The following is an 18708-nucleotide window of genomic DNA, read 5'->3' on the forward strand; positions in this document are numbered from 1 at the left end:
ATAATGACCTTAGGTTTGGTAAGGTTAGGTGAAGGAATAGCGACTTAATTACTATTTCTTGTTTAACGCTAACCTTCGGCTAGCAATGACAAACTACCATGGTGATAACAGGAAAGTACTAATGTTATGTCTTTCAATATGTATGGACAAAGGCCATTTGTAAACATTTAACCAAATCTTATATATGCTTACTTCAACGTAGGACAAAATAAAGTGGATTGGAAGAATACAAAAATTCTATAATTTCTTAATCATTATTTATGGAGTAATATGTCACGCAATTAGTGAGTGTGTGTGCATGTATTTTTTTTTTATTTTGACCCTATTACCAAATCTGCTTAAGTTATGAAACTAAATATATAGGCCTACCCAGTGCTTTTCTTCTGGAGGAAAAGGTGGTGGAACTGTGCAGAATATATCATAGCAGACGGAGAGATGATTAAGGCTGGTTCACAATAAACCGGGAATGAGAACCAGAATGAAAACGAGAAGCAGAGGACGTAAATATGAAAATTTTTGATTCACAATAAACCGAGAACGTAGACAACTATGCATATCGATATGCATGTCAATAACGATATGTAAAGTTGATATTACGCATTCTGATGTTATTTGTGTATAATTGACCAATGGCGTTCTGTCATGAGTACAAGGCAGTCAACATAACTAACTTCGAAATTTCAACTGAAACATTTCATTACGTACGGTACTATAAATATGCCCATGCATCTTTATTATCACAACCTATTTTAAGTCTATCATAATGTAAAATAATTAGAGAAGAAACATTTGTAATACAACAAAAATGAACACAACAGTAGTTATTGAATTGAAGCATGAATATATAGTAGGTAATACAACCAATACAGTAATAAAATGTGATTCACTTACGATCGGTGTTCAAAGATGCAGCTATTGAAAGCCACCACGTATTCTCCTTCATTTTCTCATCTTTATATGAGGCGTGCCGCTTATTGTAAACGTGAGGATTTTCCTCAACACTCAATGTTAGAATCGCATCAAATAAAACTTGCTCCATGATACACAGCACAGAACAAAATAATGCATAGGTTATGTCATGGTCTTCTTCCTACAAAATATACGACGACAAAAGAGCTTTTAGATGGAAATAGAATGAATCTAGTGGGCTGTGATCGGAAACGTGAACGCCAAAGTTGAAACTTGGCCAACTCTCCGTTCCCGATCCCGGGCTCTGGCAAGCTTTTCGTTAATTGTGAATGCTCACATTTAAATGTACACATTTTAACAATTTTACCGTTTTCGTTTTCGTTCTGATTCTCGTTTCCGGTTTATTGTAAACCAGCCTTTACTGCCCAGTGCATGGGAATTTTGTCGTTTTTAACCTTTTTTTCGTTCAACTTCAAGATTTTAAAGGCTAAGCGAGTTCAAATAAAAAAATATGTTAAAACACAATTATTAACACATTTCTCGTCTTTGTGATGAAAAATATAACAAAAAGATGTCAGAATGCCATTCCGCCAGAAAAAACCACTGAGCCTACTGATAATTTTCACTCTCGTCCATTATTAAATTTTGTTTTCTTTCATTAATTTCAGATTGTCGAATGGTTAAATCATGCATCATTGACATCAGACAACTTGAAGACAGACTATCTTCATCGAGTTCAAGAGATAATCATTAAAAAAGATGCAAGCTTACTTGACAACTTTCTGGACGAAGTGTTGGGTTTTCAAAATGACCGTAATGCAGATGTCCGGAAGTTCATTGTGGGCTTCATTGAAGAAGCATGGTAAGAAATATGACATTTCCACGATGGTGTAATATGAATCAGCAACATGTGCCAGAGACATCGTCATCATTTGATTCTATATCATCTTTTCATGTCAGAGAGCTGGGTTTAAATTATGATAAATCCAAGTAGAATTTTTGATGGACAAAGAAGTTACAATGGTTGTGAAGAAAGATGCGATTTCTGATGTCTGTAGTAAAGCACGTGGATCTTATTGGGCCAGAGTGTGACATTATAAATAACAACATTCTCCCTTCCCTCACCCTGATGACAAGCAGATGGACAGTGGTGGGTGGGTGGGCAGGTAGATAATTGCAGAAGGAAAGTTAGGGAATATATCTATATGATAATGCCATGTCCACCTCTGTGTGGTGCCATGAAGGTAGAGATGGCCGATATTTCACAAACCGATATTTTGTCACAGGTATTTTTTTGTCACAGATAAAACTGTGACTGATGATGCGAAATATCTGTGACAAAATATTGCTATCGAAATCTGCTCCGTATTCAGTAGTCTGTGACTGAAATATCACTAGTGATCGATTCAGTATTCTTATCTCTTAGGAAGAGGGAGTCTGCGACGTTCTCACAACTTTCTCCTCTACGTTGTGGGTTTGCGCATGCGCATGATACAGTAACAGCAATCGGGCGGGGTGACATTTGATTATTTTTTCGTGATGTTTTGTTCAATATTATTTTTTGCAAAGTGATGATCTGTTGCAAAGTTATTAGCGGCATTATAATAATATAATCATCAGTCCGATATTTTTGTTTTCATAGTTATTCTGTAGCCTATATATGTTTATAAATATTTTATGTATTCCCCGAGATCTTTACATTTTCATATAACTGTGAATTTATATTAACTTATATGTATTTTCCACTCAATTTTTACACAGTAACAATATTTTTTCAGTTATACATTTAATTACAAAGAGAATAGTTAAAGGAGCCTACAACATTATTTTAATAATGTCACTGTGCGTTATGCTCTTCCGAACTTTCGAAGCATTTCTCAGAAGCCGACAACAGTACCTATAGTATTAAAGCCGAATGAGACAAAACTGGCTAATATGGTGGGCAACTTAATTGACTAAACTAACCTTGAGGTAGTTTTCTTCGTATTCCCTTTATACACTTTGCATATACAAATCTGTGACAAGTCAGGCTTGGTTAGTTTAAGCTTTTATTATGCCTAGACATATATGATCAACAACTAAACTAGCATTGAGGTAGTGCTCTTCGTACTCCGCGCATACACCTTGCATATACGAATCTGTGACAGATTAGGTTTGGTTAGTTTAGGCTTTGCTATGCCTTGCATATACGATCAACTGCATCTCCACAAAAAATCAAATTCAACGATTTTTACTTCCGATATCACCGAATCTACCTCAGCGCAAGTTTAGCCCGATCAACTGCATCTCCACAAAAAAATTCCTTATAAATGCAATGATTTTCACGTCCGAAATTGCCAAAACTACTTCAGCGCAAATTTCACTATCTTATTATAAATGATGTGATTACTTACGATATCACCGAAACTACCTCAGCGCTAGTTTAATCTGAACAACTGCATCTCCACAAAAAATTCCTTAGAAATGCAACGATTTTCACATCTGAAATCGCCAAAACTACTTCAGCATTAGTTTCACCATCTTATAAATGATGCAGTGATTACACGATTTAAATAATACCATTGATTACCAGTACTACTTTATCTTGTGTAAAATCCTATCTGAACAACTGTTTTGTTTCGTAATTATTTTCCAATGTTTTTCCGAATACTTATGTTTCGTTAATTTTTATTCTATGACTGAATATTATAATGTTAATGCACGACTTAAAATAATTATCCATTATATTATATACAATAAAAGGGTCAATTTTTAAAAGGATTAGGATAATCACATAACTTCAATTTCTCCATATCCAACTACATTTAAAAATGATCAATTGATTCAGTATCTATAATATAAATCACTGATGTGTGGCGCGTATAGAGAAATCGTATTCACATTTCATTGCTCTTCAATATTTCCTGCTAGTTTTTATCGGTGTGACAAAATATCGGTGTAATTCATGCATGCTGTGCTTACTTATCGATATAAAATATCGGTGTGACAAAATCACAGACAAAAGTCACAGATATTTAATTGTCACAGTCACAGTTGTCACAGATACTTGAAAATATCGTTTAAGCTCATCTCTACATAAAGGTGAGTGATGTATCCAGTTCCCATTGGCTGAGGGATCCAAGAAGTGGATGAAACTGAACTGTCAAAAGTTTCATCTTTCCTTGCAGGAGCTTATATCGTCGCCTGAATGCAAGAACTAGGTAACTTGATTTTTCATATTTTGTGACATTGCCTATTTACGTATTTATTGCACTAAGGAAAATATCTCGTTTTCTTTTACCTATTTGCTATATTGGAAAATAGATTTTGCTGGTATCGTTCAATAAGTTACCTAGATCCTGGATTACATTTTGTGCGATTTTTGCTATGCTATAAAAGAGGTAACTAAAAAACGCAAATTTCGAGTTACCTAGTTCTTGCATTCACGTGACGATATTATCTCTCATATTATATTTATCTCTGCCATCTTACCATCCTCAGAAGAAATTTCTGGCCTCTCCAGTCAGTAATGAAATATTTCCTTAGTGGTCACAATTTCTGTGTAATGCGGTTTCATACGCCAGTATTATAATGTATACTATTCCCCTCACTTCATTAGCTGATATTCTGCTTTCATCCATCCACCTTAATGCCCATGCCTCGCTACCATATCAGAGTACAGGTCTTGCCAAGGTTTGGTAAAGGCATACTCTAGTGCTTTCTTGTAACAGGGAATGTTTTATTGTCCTGTTGATTGTTCCCATAATTTTGGAGTATTTTCAATTTTGTTCATTATATCCAAATCATCAGCAAATGTTAATTTGTAGCCAAGATATGTAAAATCATTAACTCTTTCTAAAATTTTGTCTCCTAAACATATTTTACTGGGACAGAGTATAGTAAAATATGTTGTTGTTTTCTAATGCCAGGCATTTGACAATAAAGTCATTTGACCTCTTGCACTCCAATATTTTTCAAAGATATTGTCATGGTTAGCCACTGACGCACAGATTTTAAGATGTTCTGAATCCATTTTTTGATTTGAGTTGCACAGTGGAAAGTTAGGAGACCGATATATTCCAATTCTATGCAGATGCTTGGCCAAACAGTCATGGCCTGTTGCCAATCTAAATGCAGCTACAGACGATTTGCGTGGTAAATCGGGAATCAACTGTGGATTATGATGCAGAGAGTTCCATTTTTTCCCTTGAGATTGTGTTATCAAATTTTGTTTGTTGAAGTCTAAGTATGTAGATTTAATAAATCTTTTCACAGAGTAATACGTAGATTTAGTAGGCCTAACAGGTCTGTAAGTAGCAGTGCTGCCCTTCTTTGTTAAAGCATCCGCATTCTCGTTTCCCAGGACTCCACAATGGGATGGTATCCATTGGAATACAATTCTTTTATTGAGTGTTATTAATTGAGAGAGCATTTTATTTATTTCTGCTATTTGAGATGAAAGTGTGTGTTCAGATACTATTGATAGAATAGCTGCTTTGAAGTCTGACAATATAACTGCATTCTTAAATTTATTGATGTGGCATAAAATACTGTATTATGTTGCTAGTTCTATCATATCTATCTCTCAGTATTATTGATCATTCTGGTTGCAGTAAAAAAGATCCTGATGTGTTACCAAAGGTTGTGGCCAATTTATCCATGCTTCTACAGGACTCTTCAGTCCAAGTCCAGAAACGAGTCATTCAGGCAGCAAGTCAGGTAAGTATTATCTCACTCTTATTGATTTCTTTTGAATGATTAATATACGGAAGTTTTAATACTACATTTGTCATTTTTATAGGTGTATCGTGGTGCATTGGCATGGCTTGCGAGAGCTCGAGCAGTGACTGAAGAGATGGAAGCTGCATGGGCTATGATGGGCAGCATCAAAGCCCAGATTGTTAATATGATAGATAGTGATAATGACGGGTATGTGAATCTTGTCCCTGAGCTGTTAACACTTCTTTATATTGAACATAATAACATTCCTATGCAAGGTGATTCAAAAGTCGCTTTCCCCAATATTCATTCTTAGGTTTCATACTTGTACACATATACAGATGTCATAACTTGAATAAACAGATAGCTGGTGTAGTAAGTGCTAGGTTGACATTAATGTTCGTGCGTCAGCTTTTTCTGATGTCATGCCTTGAAAACAGCCCTCGTTTTGCTGAAATGCAGTTAATATGGCAACAGAATGAAGCACCACGTCATTTTGGTGTAGGAGTGAGGGACTTCTTGAACCAGCAATTTCATGAATGGATTGGCTGTCGTGACACAACAAAATGGCTACCCAGATCATGCAACCTGATTCCATGTGATTTTTCGCTATGGGATATCGTGAAAAATGATGTTTTTGCTCAGAAACCACAGAATCTGCATCAGTTGCGACAGGTGATCGAACAGTCATTCATGAAAATCCTGAGTTATGTTCTGCCATATGTAAATCAGTGTCTAAATGTTGTGAATCGTGTATTGAGAAACAGGCCTCCATTTTGTTCAAAATCTGTAAAGGAGTGTGTAGTCAAATGTCAATTGACTGTGTTTGGAAGTGTTTGCCAAGAAAGCAACTTTTGACCCACCTTGTATTTACAGCAGATATGTTCATTTTTGGCCTAGGTCTTCTCAGAGTGCACTATTTATTAGTCATAGGCATTATTGAATAAATTGGAGTATTGATATCTATTACTGACCGTAATAACACTACCAACAAAAAATTATTTTGTCATACCTCTGCTATGAAAACGGGTGATTCTTAACGAAAAATTTGCGCTGATTTTGAAAATCGCCATAGAAATCTCCTATCACGTCAAGTTAAAAAGATATAAACACATTTAGAATCTCACATACACGGTTTCAGATAAAATATTATGTTAGATTAATTCTTTTAATATAATGATGTATTCATGCTAGGTTAAGATTAATTCACAAATGTAGTTTTATGTTGTTGTTTAGTCAACTGTCAGAAGACAGGTTTGAACCTCATAAGTAACACCAATAAGGCATCACTCATGAGGCAACTACGCCAGGAGATAATGGGGTAGGGTGGCCAGTTCCTTTCCCCCTCCAATGCATACATCATCGATTAGCTACATATTCCACTAATCAGACTTCAGATGCATATAAACAGTTGTTCTTTCTCTGACACATATCATCAAGTGAGATGTACTGCCTGATAATAGATATACAGTTCAGCCAGAACCTCAGTCAGAGGTAGTAGTTTTATATGCATGCAATAATATTTGGGCTGTATTTTAAGGGAACATACCTGCAACTTTGCTTGAAAGGTTTGGTAGTATGTGATTTTCTCTTGTACTTCTCCCTGCTTGCCCTCACAAGAAACCAACAGTAATCCTCGATCATTACTGGATTCTTACGACTTTGGTACCTCTTCTTCATGATGAAAATGTCTTGATGAAACCATTCCCCATGTTCATCACTAACATCACCCAGATTTTCTGAAAAAAAGTTTAGATGTGAATAAAGGAAATGGTTTTCAAAAACATTCGACAACCCATGTTTTTGTAGCTTTTCAACAAATTTGACACCAAAGTTTTATAGTTTTCTTCTTTTGTGTTTCCAAGAAAACCACGCACAACCTTTTTAAATGATTGCCAAGCTGCTAATTGAACCATTTGTAAATTTTTCTCAAACATTTCGTCCTCCATGAGTTTTCTGATTTGAGATCCAATAAAAATCCCTTCTTTCAATTTTGCGTATGTTAACTGTGTAAACTTGTCTTGTAAATATGCAAATCCACTACTGTCCTTGTTGAGTGCCTTAACAAAATTCTTCATCAGCCCAAGTTTTATGTGTAAGGGAGGAAGTAGAATCTTATCAGGGTGAACCAATGGTGTTTCTTTTACATTACTTTCTCCCGGAACATATTCCTGCTGCTTTTTGCACTGTTGTACCACTTTTTCTGTAGCACGACTGTCCCACAAACACAAAAAACAACTATTTTGTGAAGTCCCCTTGCAAAACAAGTAGCAAACCAATTTCTTTGAGGTCACCACATATCTCCTAACAATGAGCCTCATATTTTAAAACACGCAAATCTTAGTATACTTTCATAACTTTCTTTAAGACCTACAGAATGGAAAATCTGAACAGATGTAAATTCTTTACAAATTATGAAGTAACACTACTTTTAAGCTAAAGTTAGATGAATCTACAAACAATCACCAGTCATCTGGATTATGCTGAATCCCTTTAAACTATTAAGTCTACACAGAAACACATCTTCTCACTTAAGTTACATCACGTTTTATGCAGGAAATAATATTACTTTACAACCTCATTAGAAGTGCCAGATTGATCTTTACCTGGATTTCTCTCTTTGTGGCATCTACTTCTAGAAGAAAAGACAGACATATTACTGATATCCTGATAATTGACAAAGGCTTGGTTAGATGGTGTAACAAATAACACAGTTTCATCTTTACATTTTGAAGTTTGTGCATAATCGTGTAGGACAGAGTTAGCCAACAAATGACACTTGTGTTACCAGAACTGGTTACAATACAATACAACTAACCTTTCTATATTTTCTGGCAAAAATTACATTTTCTATCAGTTAATATTTTGTATAATGAAAAATCCATGAAGTTGCAAAAAGGGGAATAGAAATTAAGTAGATAACAAAATTGATGATTGAAACCCATTTAAAACATTAATTTACACATATACAAGTAGACACGACAACACTGAAGAGACTTGTCTCGTTTTGTCTTCTCGAATTCATTGACACTACGAGTTCAATGATTCTAATGGGGTATTTGGGTATTTCCTTTGTCTTTGGGTTTTCAAGTGTTTTCCTTGAAAATATCTCTGTTGTCTCCTTATAATGTATGGAAAGCCTTGTTCAGTGATTGTTATAGAAATATTAACAGAGAGGAAAAATCGTGTACAATATGAAAAAAATATGAAGATTTTTATCAAAAAATGACAATTTTACCAAAACATTATGAAATATAAAAAATTGTTTGGCATTAATTGCTTTCTACATATTGTTAATCACGAAAGTCTTTGTTCCCATATTGGAAGCAGAATATGAAATTTCATATTATGCCTGTCTTTACTAATCATGATCTTTATATATATCCTATCATGAGGATTGTTGAATTCTGTACCCATCTTAGAAAAAGAATTCGACTCTTCAATACTATAAGGATTATAGAAAAGTATTAGTTGACCTTAACTGGAAGCATTGAGAAACAACAATAGTGTTATATTTTCTGTCTCTGTGTTTGTTTTAGTATTCGCACACATTCTGTGAAGTTTCTGGAGTGTGTAGTCCTATTGCAGACATATCCTGAAGCAGAAAGCATGAGAAGAGAAAACGACTTCTCATTAGAAGATGTTCCATTAACACTAAAGATTGCTCGAAGGCGAAAACTGGAAGAGGAGGCAAAGTACGTAGATACAAAATCTTAAGTATTTTATTTTTGAAGCTTGTGTAGTTTGCTGCATCCTGATTATGGAAAGAGTTATACGAGTTGATGAATCTGAACTGTGTTATTGTTTTTAGCATGGTGTTCGAGTTGCTGATCAAGTTCCATGGCTCGCCACATGTCAGCAGTGTGAATTTAATGACGTGCATGGGTTCTCTCACTCTCATTGCGAAAATGCGGCCTCAGTTCATGGGGAAAGTGATAGCTGCTCTTGAGACACTTCACAGTAAGTGAAACATACACATTTATGTCGTTTAAAATTCAGTAGAAATGTAGAACTTGAAAATAACGTTTAATTTGTAATTTTATATAGCCCTCCAGTACTACAACTTTTAAAAATATTTACACTATTCTTGTTATTTTAGTCTGTTGTTCCTAATACTTCTAGTTGCTAGCTGCTTGGAGCACTGTATTGCGAGAAATGCAAAAAATCGCCTCAAGCTTCGTGACTGTATGTACGAGACTGTGCTAAAACTGAATATAAATAAAGCAAAAACTAGGTATACTTTGTGAAGTTAACCTAAAATCTTAATAAATTTACTAATTGTTTTATAAATTTAGATATGAGAAGTGCATCCAACATTATGATTGTATATTATCACAGGTAGCAATTGAAAATGTAATGCATACATTATGTGGGAAAATTTTTTTTTCCTACATATTATTGTCAAAATTTGGGATGCTTACATTATGCAATGACTTCTATTACAGTAAAACCTAGATAAGATGCACCCGCTTAGTACGTTATCCCATATAATATGCTTTTTTTGTCCGGTCCCTGCACATTTCATATATAACACCTTTATAAAATACTCTGTTTGTTGCGCTCAAGTCCCGCATAATACGCTGTTTTTGTGGAATATTTTCGATGTAATTTTCAGCCATGTACTGTAACATCAATGAAACATCTTGGTCATTGAACTCACTGGTGCCATTAACTTGAAAAGTATTGGTATTCGACCCTTTACCTGCGCATATAAATCTTCATACTTCATACCTTAGTATACCCCACCCTCTTGTTATGCTCTCTTATTTGACTCCTTACCTGCATGGTTAAAGCCTACATAGTTACAATACCTCACCCTCTTGCTAACCCTCTCAAACAGCCTTCCTCACTCGGCCGTAATAAAATTCTGGAAATTTTTGCTGGGCAGTTTGTTGTCCTTTAGCGTCTTGAAGTGTCTGTGAATATGATTACAATGAGTGTTAAGCGAAAAGCGCTTTCTGTGTCGGAAAAATTGGAAATCTTACAAAAGTACGATGAGAACAGTACTCTTACTCAGAAACAACTCTCTGATGCATTAGGAATCCCATCATCGATATTAAGAACGATAATAAAAAATCGCGACTCAATCAGTACAGTTGCAACGTCGGGAGGATGTAATCGCAGGAAACTGAAGTGTGGTAAACATTAGGACTTGGAGAACACGCAAACGGCAAACAACTGTAAATTACTTCTTTTTCGAAAGAATTAAGTACAGTACATATTGTAAATGTCTTTGACGTACAGTACAGTAATTACATAATAGAGTAATGCTATATTATCTTTCATGAATTATGTATTTCAATAAAGAAAAATGCTAATAGATACTGCATATGAGTCAAAATTAGTATACCCGCCTAATACGCGGTTTACACCTGGTCCCTTGAACAGTGTCTTATCGGGGTTTTACTGTATATGAGTAAATATGGTACTTTGTGTTCATATTTCTGTTGAATTTGAGAAAATCGACATTCAGATTTACACTGTAATTACAATTTATTAATGTGGTTTATGTATCAAAGTTTCATAAGCTCTCACTGCCTTGCTTAGTATTAAGAAGTTTATTCATACCTATGTCGTACAAATATGTGTTTTGTGATTCATGATATTCTTGGCCTAAACAGTTGGTTTTATGTACTGTTTAAAGCAAATCTACCACCAACACTGTCAAAATCACAAGTTAGTTCAGTGAGAAAACATTTAAAAATGCAGCTGCTGAATCTTCTGAAGCACCCATCGTCTGTGGATTACTACACTAACATCACCACATTACTCACTGACTTGGGAGCCACATATCAAGAGGTAAATTGTGATTAAATATTAGAATTATTTTTGGTTATGGATAGAATATTCGTTAAGAGAAATACGTAATTTGCAGCCTTTTGCAAATATTTAGCATGTTCAAGTATGTAAGCACAAAAATATTATAAATTTTACTTTGAAACTGTTGCAAGCAAAGAACTGACTTCTGACAGTTCTGTAATGCCTATTTTTGAACTCCCATCTACCTCCTGCCTGCTTGGAACAGTCAATAGACACTGAATTTGTCGCTTTCCTTTCTGTTGCCATACAACAAGTAAAGATGGCATTGCCACATTAAATCCTTAGCTCATTTGTCGTTGTAATATACACACTTCCATGCTTAAGGAGTTAGGTACAGCTTAAAGAAGTAAAATTTTGGAAATATTCAACATTTTTTTTCTCCATTGCTGTATCTTGTACACTAATGAAAATTGGTATATATAAAACACTGTCCTGCTATACGATAAAAATATTTTTACGATTTAAAAAAAATTATTTATATTTATATGATGCAAAATCACTTCTCTACCTTTGATAGATTGTGTGACAAAAAATAAATTCATTTTAAAAAATGATCAAATATCAGTATATTCTTCTAACACAAAATAAAAAAAGATATTATATATTAAGGAATGTAGTTGAAAGAGCATGATATTGTAAACATGAGTTTCAGCAATAAAATAAAAGAAAGAGAATATGAAAAAGTTAACAAGTTTATGAGTCATAAGGGAAACGCTTCATCACTGCATAGTGAACTATCACTGTTTTGAATTTTGAAAAAAAATATAAATAATTTTTTTTAATCAAAAAAATATTTTTTTCATATAGCAGAAGGACAGTGTTTTACACATACCAATGTTCATTATTGTACAAGATACAGTAATGGAGGAAAAAAATGTTGAATATTTCCAAAAATTTTATTGCTGTAAGCTGCACCTAACCCCTTAACAGCAATGCCTGCCTACTGTCTGTCTCTGGGGAAGATTGGGAAATTCTATTAGCTGCAACACCACATTCTGGCCGTGTACCTGTCAATTATGTTTCACTATAGACGTCAGAATTCATTTCTTTGGCTGCAACAACTGTAACTGTTTTGACTGCCTTTATTCATTACCATTAGAAGGTTTTCGTACCCTTTTCGTTTGTAAAATGGTTAGTGTTATGTTGATGTCATGGGTGAAAGAGCCAATCAGGTCCATTCACCTTATGTTATTTCAATAAGCGGAGTGGCTATCTCTAGGTGGATAATGTGGATATGAACAAAGTTTATCATAGGCCTAATTCGGTGTTAAAATATGGCATCTCATTTGAGATTTACCACTGTAACGATATTCATCTGCTTAGTGCAGCTCAAGGTGCGTAAATATTCAGGCCGAAGTACAAGAAGACTCAGGAAATAATTTTTCGTTGAGGACGTTGAAGGAACACGTTCTCTGGTCCTTTACGATTTTTTCCGAAGTTTTACGGACTTGAACATACGTTACCAAATACATCACTACTAATGTTAGCATAGCGTTAATCATTTAGCGAACGACAAGGGTGTGAAAACTCTCTATTAACATTGTCATTGTTAGCCTATTTTTTTCTGACTTCTTTTACTCCTCGTCCTCATATCATTATCATCATTGTGAAAAATATAGTGTGACTGTGTTGGTGTTAATGCAGCTTCTGTGGGTACCTTTTTGTTACATGTTAGCTTAAGGGGAGAGGACGATATTTTTTGGTGAAAAATGAGTAAATTTTCAAAAAAAAATTTTTCTTTAGAATACCCTGTGATAACATAATATTTTGTGAGTATTTGTGTCCTTAGCGGATGTTGAGACGCCATTTTTAAACTTTTTGCACTATGGATTTTTAAATCACACGTCTCCTTTTATTGTTGTTTCCGGTAAATTAAATTAAAAAAAAAAAAGCTTTTTTTTTCTTTAAATACTCTTTGATATGTGTGACATATATTGCATAACATTTTGTGGGTATTTGGATGCTGAGACTCCATTTTTAAACTTCCTGTGCTATGGATTCTTAAATCACACGCCCCCTTTATCGTTTTTTCTGGTAACTTCATTTTTTTTTGCTACATTGCCAGACAAAAATGGATATAATTTTTGAACTATTAAAGATACATGCATGAAATTTAGAACACACATTCTTTAGACTATTAGGAAACTTTCCTCTGTAACAGAATTTTGTTAATTGATTTCATTTTTAAAATATGTCCGTTTGTTTGCGAAAAAGGAATCAAAAAAGTGTTATTAAATTTAATTGTTTATTTTACAAAAGTAGGGAGTAATATCAAAATTCTGTTACAGCCAGTTTGTAGAACATGCTTTTGCAAATACATTGCAAAAAACTGTTTGAATCTATCTTTAAAAATGGTTCAGATATATCGGTTTTAGTAAAATCTTGCATTGGGTATATTTTTTTCAAATCTGACCTCCAATTTTTTTTTTTTTTTCAAAATATTTATATTTGGTTGAGTTGCTACAGGTATGAACTCTCTACATACAAAAAATTAATATCTTACACCAAATAGGAAAAAAGTTTTAAAAAATACCATCCTCTCCCCTTAAACAACAAGTTTAAGCCCCCTCATCACGACAAGGCGAGTACCCACAAGGGAGAGGGACAATAGTGGATTTTATGTTGTCGGCAAACAGCTGGATACATTAAGAAGATTGATTGATTGATTATCATCATTGTTATATCAACATCATTATTGTCCTCTCATTCTCCTACGTCGTTGTCATCATCATCATCTCCCTTTTTCTTCTTTTTCTTATATTTTTATATACTTCTACTCGTTTTCATTTGCTTTTTCCTTTTTTCTTCCTTATTCCCCTCTTTCTCGTTTTTCTTCTTCTTTTCATTATCACCATTATTGTAATCATTATTATTATCTTTATATGTTGTTGTCCTCACTTTTACTGAATGGTTACAGGAAAGATTAATACAACTCATTTCTTGTGACTTTTAGATTTACAGCTGTATCTTTTAATTGTGTTCTAAAAATGCAAATTGCATAATTATACGAATTTCTTTGGCAGGTTCTGAAGTCATATCCAAAGATCGATGAACTACGAAAGCGTCAGAAACGTGTAGCAGAGAGCATGGCTTCACAAACATCTTCTGTGAGTTCAAGCAAGAAGCCACGGTTGGATATGGAAGACGATGATGAAGAGGAGGAGGAAGAGGAAGAAGGAATGGATGAGAGACGTAGCGTGGATATACATCACAAAAAACACACAGATTTAGCTATTGATGTTACTGAACAGTTCATAGTTGAACGGTTGTCACCAGATTTGGCTGCTCAAATTGTCATGGTTTCAATGGTAAGGATGCTGAATTAGTCGAGGTGTGCATTTTTCCCATTTGCGATAAAACCAACTTCTGTTATTCAGAGTGTTAAAAAAAATGGCATATTACTCGTAACTTCTTAAATTTTAATTAAAAAAAAGTATACAGAAGCTCTTGGAGATAATCATACAATATGGTACCAGTGTTCGAAGAAAGTTATTCAAGTATACAAGTGTGACAGTAAGCTTTATTTTTTTTTTTTTAAATGATACCCTGTATTAAAATTTACATGTTTCGAATGTCCATTAAATTTACGTTTGAATGTGTAGAAATTTTACCTATTTCATGTCTTTTAACTATCTGTTAAACTTGTTTCGTGGACTTCAAACTTGAAACAAATAAGTATGTAAAATCATGTTGAGTAGATCATAAAACCAAACAAAACATTATTACTAACCAAACTTTACAACAGATGTTCAAAATGAGAACCATTCACAGCCAAACAATGTCCTAATCTATCACGAAAACAGTCCATTGTCTTTCTTACAGTTACATGATTTATCTGTTCCATCTCATATCTACAGTGGACTGTTTTCGTGATAGACGGGGATATTGTTTGGCTGTGAATGGTTCTCCTTTTGAGCATCTGTTGTAATCAACAATTATTTCACATACCTTATTTTGAAAATCCTGACAATTAATGAAATATTATTAAATAAAAGTATCTTTGAGAGATCACTTTCAAAGTTCTCGTTTTGTAATATCGAATGTTTAATGGTTTCTTTTTTATGTTCCTGACGAAATGAACTTTTATTTCAGAGCCATATATTGTTCTTGAAATTCAGTTCAGGTTTCGAGTTTGTAAGTTTATTTATTAGGTCTACTTAACTAAATAATTCCAATCTTTTATATTTTGTACATTTCCATTATTTCATATTTGATGTTTACAGGCAAAACTTCCTGATACAATGCCTGCTCACTTCAGTGCCATGTACACTCCGATTGCAGCAGCTGGTACTCAGGGTCAAATAAAACATGTGGCTCGATTAATAGCCACACAACTTACTGCAGTTGGACTTGGACCAGGAGCAAAACAGGCCAAAAAACTGCAAGTTATTCCCAAGGTAAACAACATATTTTAATGATTCTATTTCGGAAGCGTTTGCTGATTACTTTAGTTCGGTTTATTCTGTAAAGATATCACACAACCTTCAAAAAGAAAATACTGTAATACCGGATTATATTAATTATCCATTAACAACTGAGCCTATAACTAGACAAGAATATTTGACTGCTATAAACAAATTAAAGCCTAAAAAATCTTGTGGCCCAGATGATTTACCTCCTTATGTATTGAAAGCTTGTTTCGAAGTACTTATGTATCCTTTATGTTTGTTGTATAATTTAATTTTAAAAACAAAAACTTTTCCGAAAATGTGGAAATTAACAAAGGTTTGCCCTGTGTTTAAATCTGGTGATAATAGTAAAATTGAAAATTATAGACCCATTGCAATAGTTTGTGCCCCGTCCAAGGTATTTGAGCAGATTCTATATACACGAATTTTTCAGTATGTTTATATTGCAATTGATATAAATCAGCATGGATTTTACACCCACAACAAATCTAATTAATTTTACACAAAAGGCATTTAATAGATTACATAATCGCAGAAATTTAGACGTGATATACCTTGACTTTTCCAAAGTGTTTGATAAAATTGACCATAAAATTTTAATTAATAAACTTTCAAGTTTTGGATTATCTTTTTCATACTTACAGTTAATAACGTCATATCTTACAAATAGGCAGCATTATGTTTCATTCAATCAAGTAAAATCAAAACCATTCACAGTAACTTCAGGTGTACCCCAAGGATCTAATCTTGGTCCCTTGCTCTTTTTACTTTATATCAATGACTTACCTAACAGATTTTGCACACTAAATGTTTACTGTATGCTGATGATGTTAAATTGTATAGAGTCATTGACAAACAACAAGACGTTTTTGATCTACAGCATGATTTGGGCAGACTATATAGGTGGAGTATCGATAATTGTCTTCTGTTAAATCTTAATAAATGTTGCTGTATGACATATTCTAAAAATAAGACAGTTGCTCAAAATTCGTATGAAATTAATGGTGTGAAGTTACTTAGAGTAGAATCATTTAAGGATTTGGGTATTTATTTTACACACAACTTATGTTTTAAAATGCACTTAAATCACGTGGTAATTGGTGCATATAGAAAATTAGGATTTGTAATCAGAAATACAAAATAATTAAAAAATATAAATACTATTGATACTCTATATAAAACTATGGTTAGAAGTAAGCTAGAGTATGCGTCTGTAATATGGTCACCTCAGTTCCAGTCCCATGAGATGCAAATAGAAAGGATACAGCAAAGATTTTTACATTATTTATAATTTAAAAAACATCACGTGTCGTCTTATGACAAGCAAATTTCATATACCATAATCAGTTACTTTTTTAATTTAATTATAAAACTTTAAAACCTCGACGATTAATAAATAGCCAAATTTTACTCTGTAAGACTGTTAACGGTATATTGAATAACTGTGATTTTCTTACATTCCTTCAGTTCAATGTAAAAAGAACAGAATTACGTCATAGGCAACCTTTTATTATTCCTATTCCTAGAACTGTTTTCTTCAAGAACTCTCCATTGTTTGTTATGTGTAATACTTACAACTCTCTGTCTTTAAACTGTGATTCTCAATTGGATTTCAGTTTAACACTTGAAAAATTTCATACAATATTAAAAAGAATTGTATTTCCTTAGATATTTAAATTATGAAGAAGTGTATTATAATGTTTTTACTCTAGTTTTTAAATAATTCTGCATCATTATATTGACATTTGGCACTATATTAACTGTAATATTATATTCTAGCATCTATTACCATTATGTATTTTCTTTCTTTCGTTTGTGTTCTTTGTTTTGTTGTTTTTTTTTTCTCTTATTATGTATTTCGTGTATATATCTATGTAAGCCACCTGTAATTGGAAGCCTGCTTCTGTTGGTGGTGGATTTAAAATAAATAAATAAATAAATAAATATTTACAGTGGTTGCAGAATATCTCAGAGCTTGGCCTACATCATAGAGAAAGGAGAAACAAACAAATAATGAACAAATGATTCTGTAATGCGGATTGTTATGCATGTATGTTAAAACTGAAAACATCGACCACTCATCGCTATCTTTGTTGCTTCTCTATTTCAGTGAAGTAATTGAGTCTGACAGTGACAGTGAGCAGATGTTTTTAATTTAACAGTGTGAAGGATTTGTTTTCATAAAGTTAATGTTGCCATACCTGTCTGTTCCTGCTGCAAGTCCACTTTTGGGAATCAAAGTCATTGTAACAGTCTTTAGACTTGGAGATATTCTGTGACTACTGTACTTCAGTATTTGTATGTTTTGTAAACATAAGAAGTGGCTGTTGGTAGTCTACATTTTATTCGACATTTAAGAATACTGTTGCATTCTAACTTTTCCAACCTGTTATCCCTAAGATAATTTATCTGGGATATCTGTCTACTTCTTCTAAACAATGCAGCATTACTTTCTCCCTCTTTTAGATTAAGATTATTTAGTTTAGTAATCAATAAAAATGGATAATGAACGTATATTGATTTATATTTATAGGGAAAGTATTAATTTTTCGATTTTCGCAGAAATTTATGTATCACGTCTTACGTCGAAAACCAAAATTATAGAAAATTATCATTTTCTCGTTGTGTAATTTGTTGTTATATTTCCAAAAAGGAGAAGAGGTAGCCCATCTTCGAAAAGCTGTATTTAAAATTTTTAAATAGGCCTACTTTATTGTGTTAATAAATAGTGGAAAACAAAGAAGATAATGAATTCGTTGTTAATTCCTGTTAAATACACAAGATTCTTAAATAAATGCATATCTGAATCCTAATTATTAGGTTTGTGCATAATTCCGTAGCGATTTTTCATAAGTTTATTAAACATATCAGA

The 18708-nt window shown here is 33.4% G+C and overlaps 1 protein-coding gene across 3 annotated transcripts in view; it reads left to right on the forward strand.

Moving 5' to 3' along the window:
- Nucleotides 1-18708, forward strand: part of Sym (symplekin scaffold protein) — a 55660-nt gene that overhangs the window by 2102 nt on the left and 34850 nt on the right. For all 3 annotated transcript variants that reach the window (XM_069830805.1, XM_069830804.1, XM_069830807.1), the window contains exons 2-9: nt 1578-1771; nt 5502-5607; nt 5690-5817; nt 9147-9302; nt 9419-9567; nt 11252-11406; nt 14451-14735; nt 15651-15824. In XM_069830805.1, coding sequence (XP_069686906.1) covers nt 1578-1771; nt 5502-5607; nt 5690-5817; nt 9147-9302; nt 9419-9567; nt 11252-11406; nt 14451-14735; nt 15651-15824 — 1347 coding nt within the window. The remainder of the gene's footprint in view (nt 1-1577; nt 1772-5501; nt 5608-5689; nt 5818-9146; nt 9303-9418; nt 9568-11251; nt 11407-14450; nt 14736-15650; nt 15825-18708) is intronic.

The sequence above is a fragment of the Periplaneta americana genome, chromosome 7 (assembly GCF_040183065.1).
Source record: "Periplaneta americana isolate PAMFEO1 chromosome 7, P.americana_PAMFEO1_priV1, whole genome shotgun sequence".
Taxonomy (NCBI): domain Eukaryota; kingdom Metazoa; phylum Arthropoda; class Insecta; order Blattodea; family Blattidae; genus Periplaneta; species Periplaneta americana.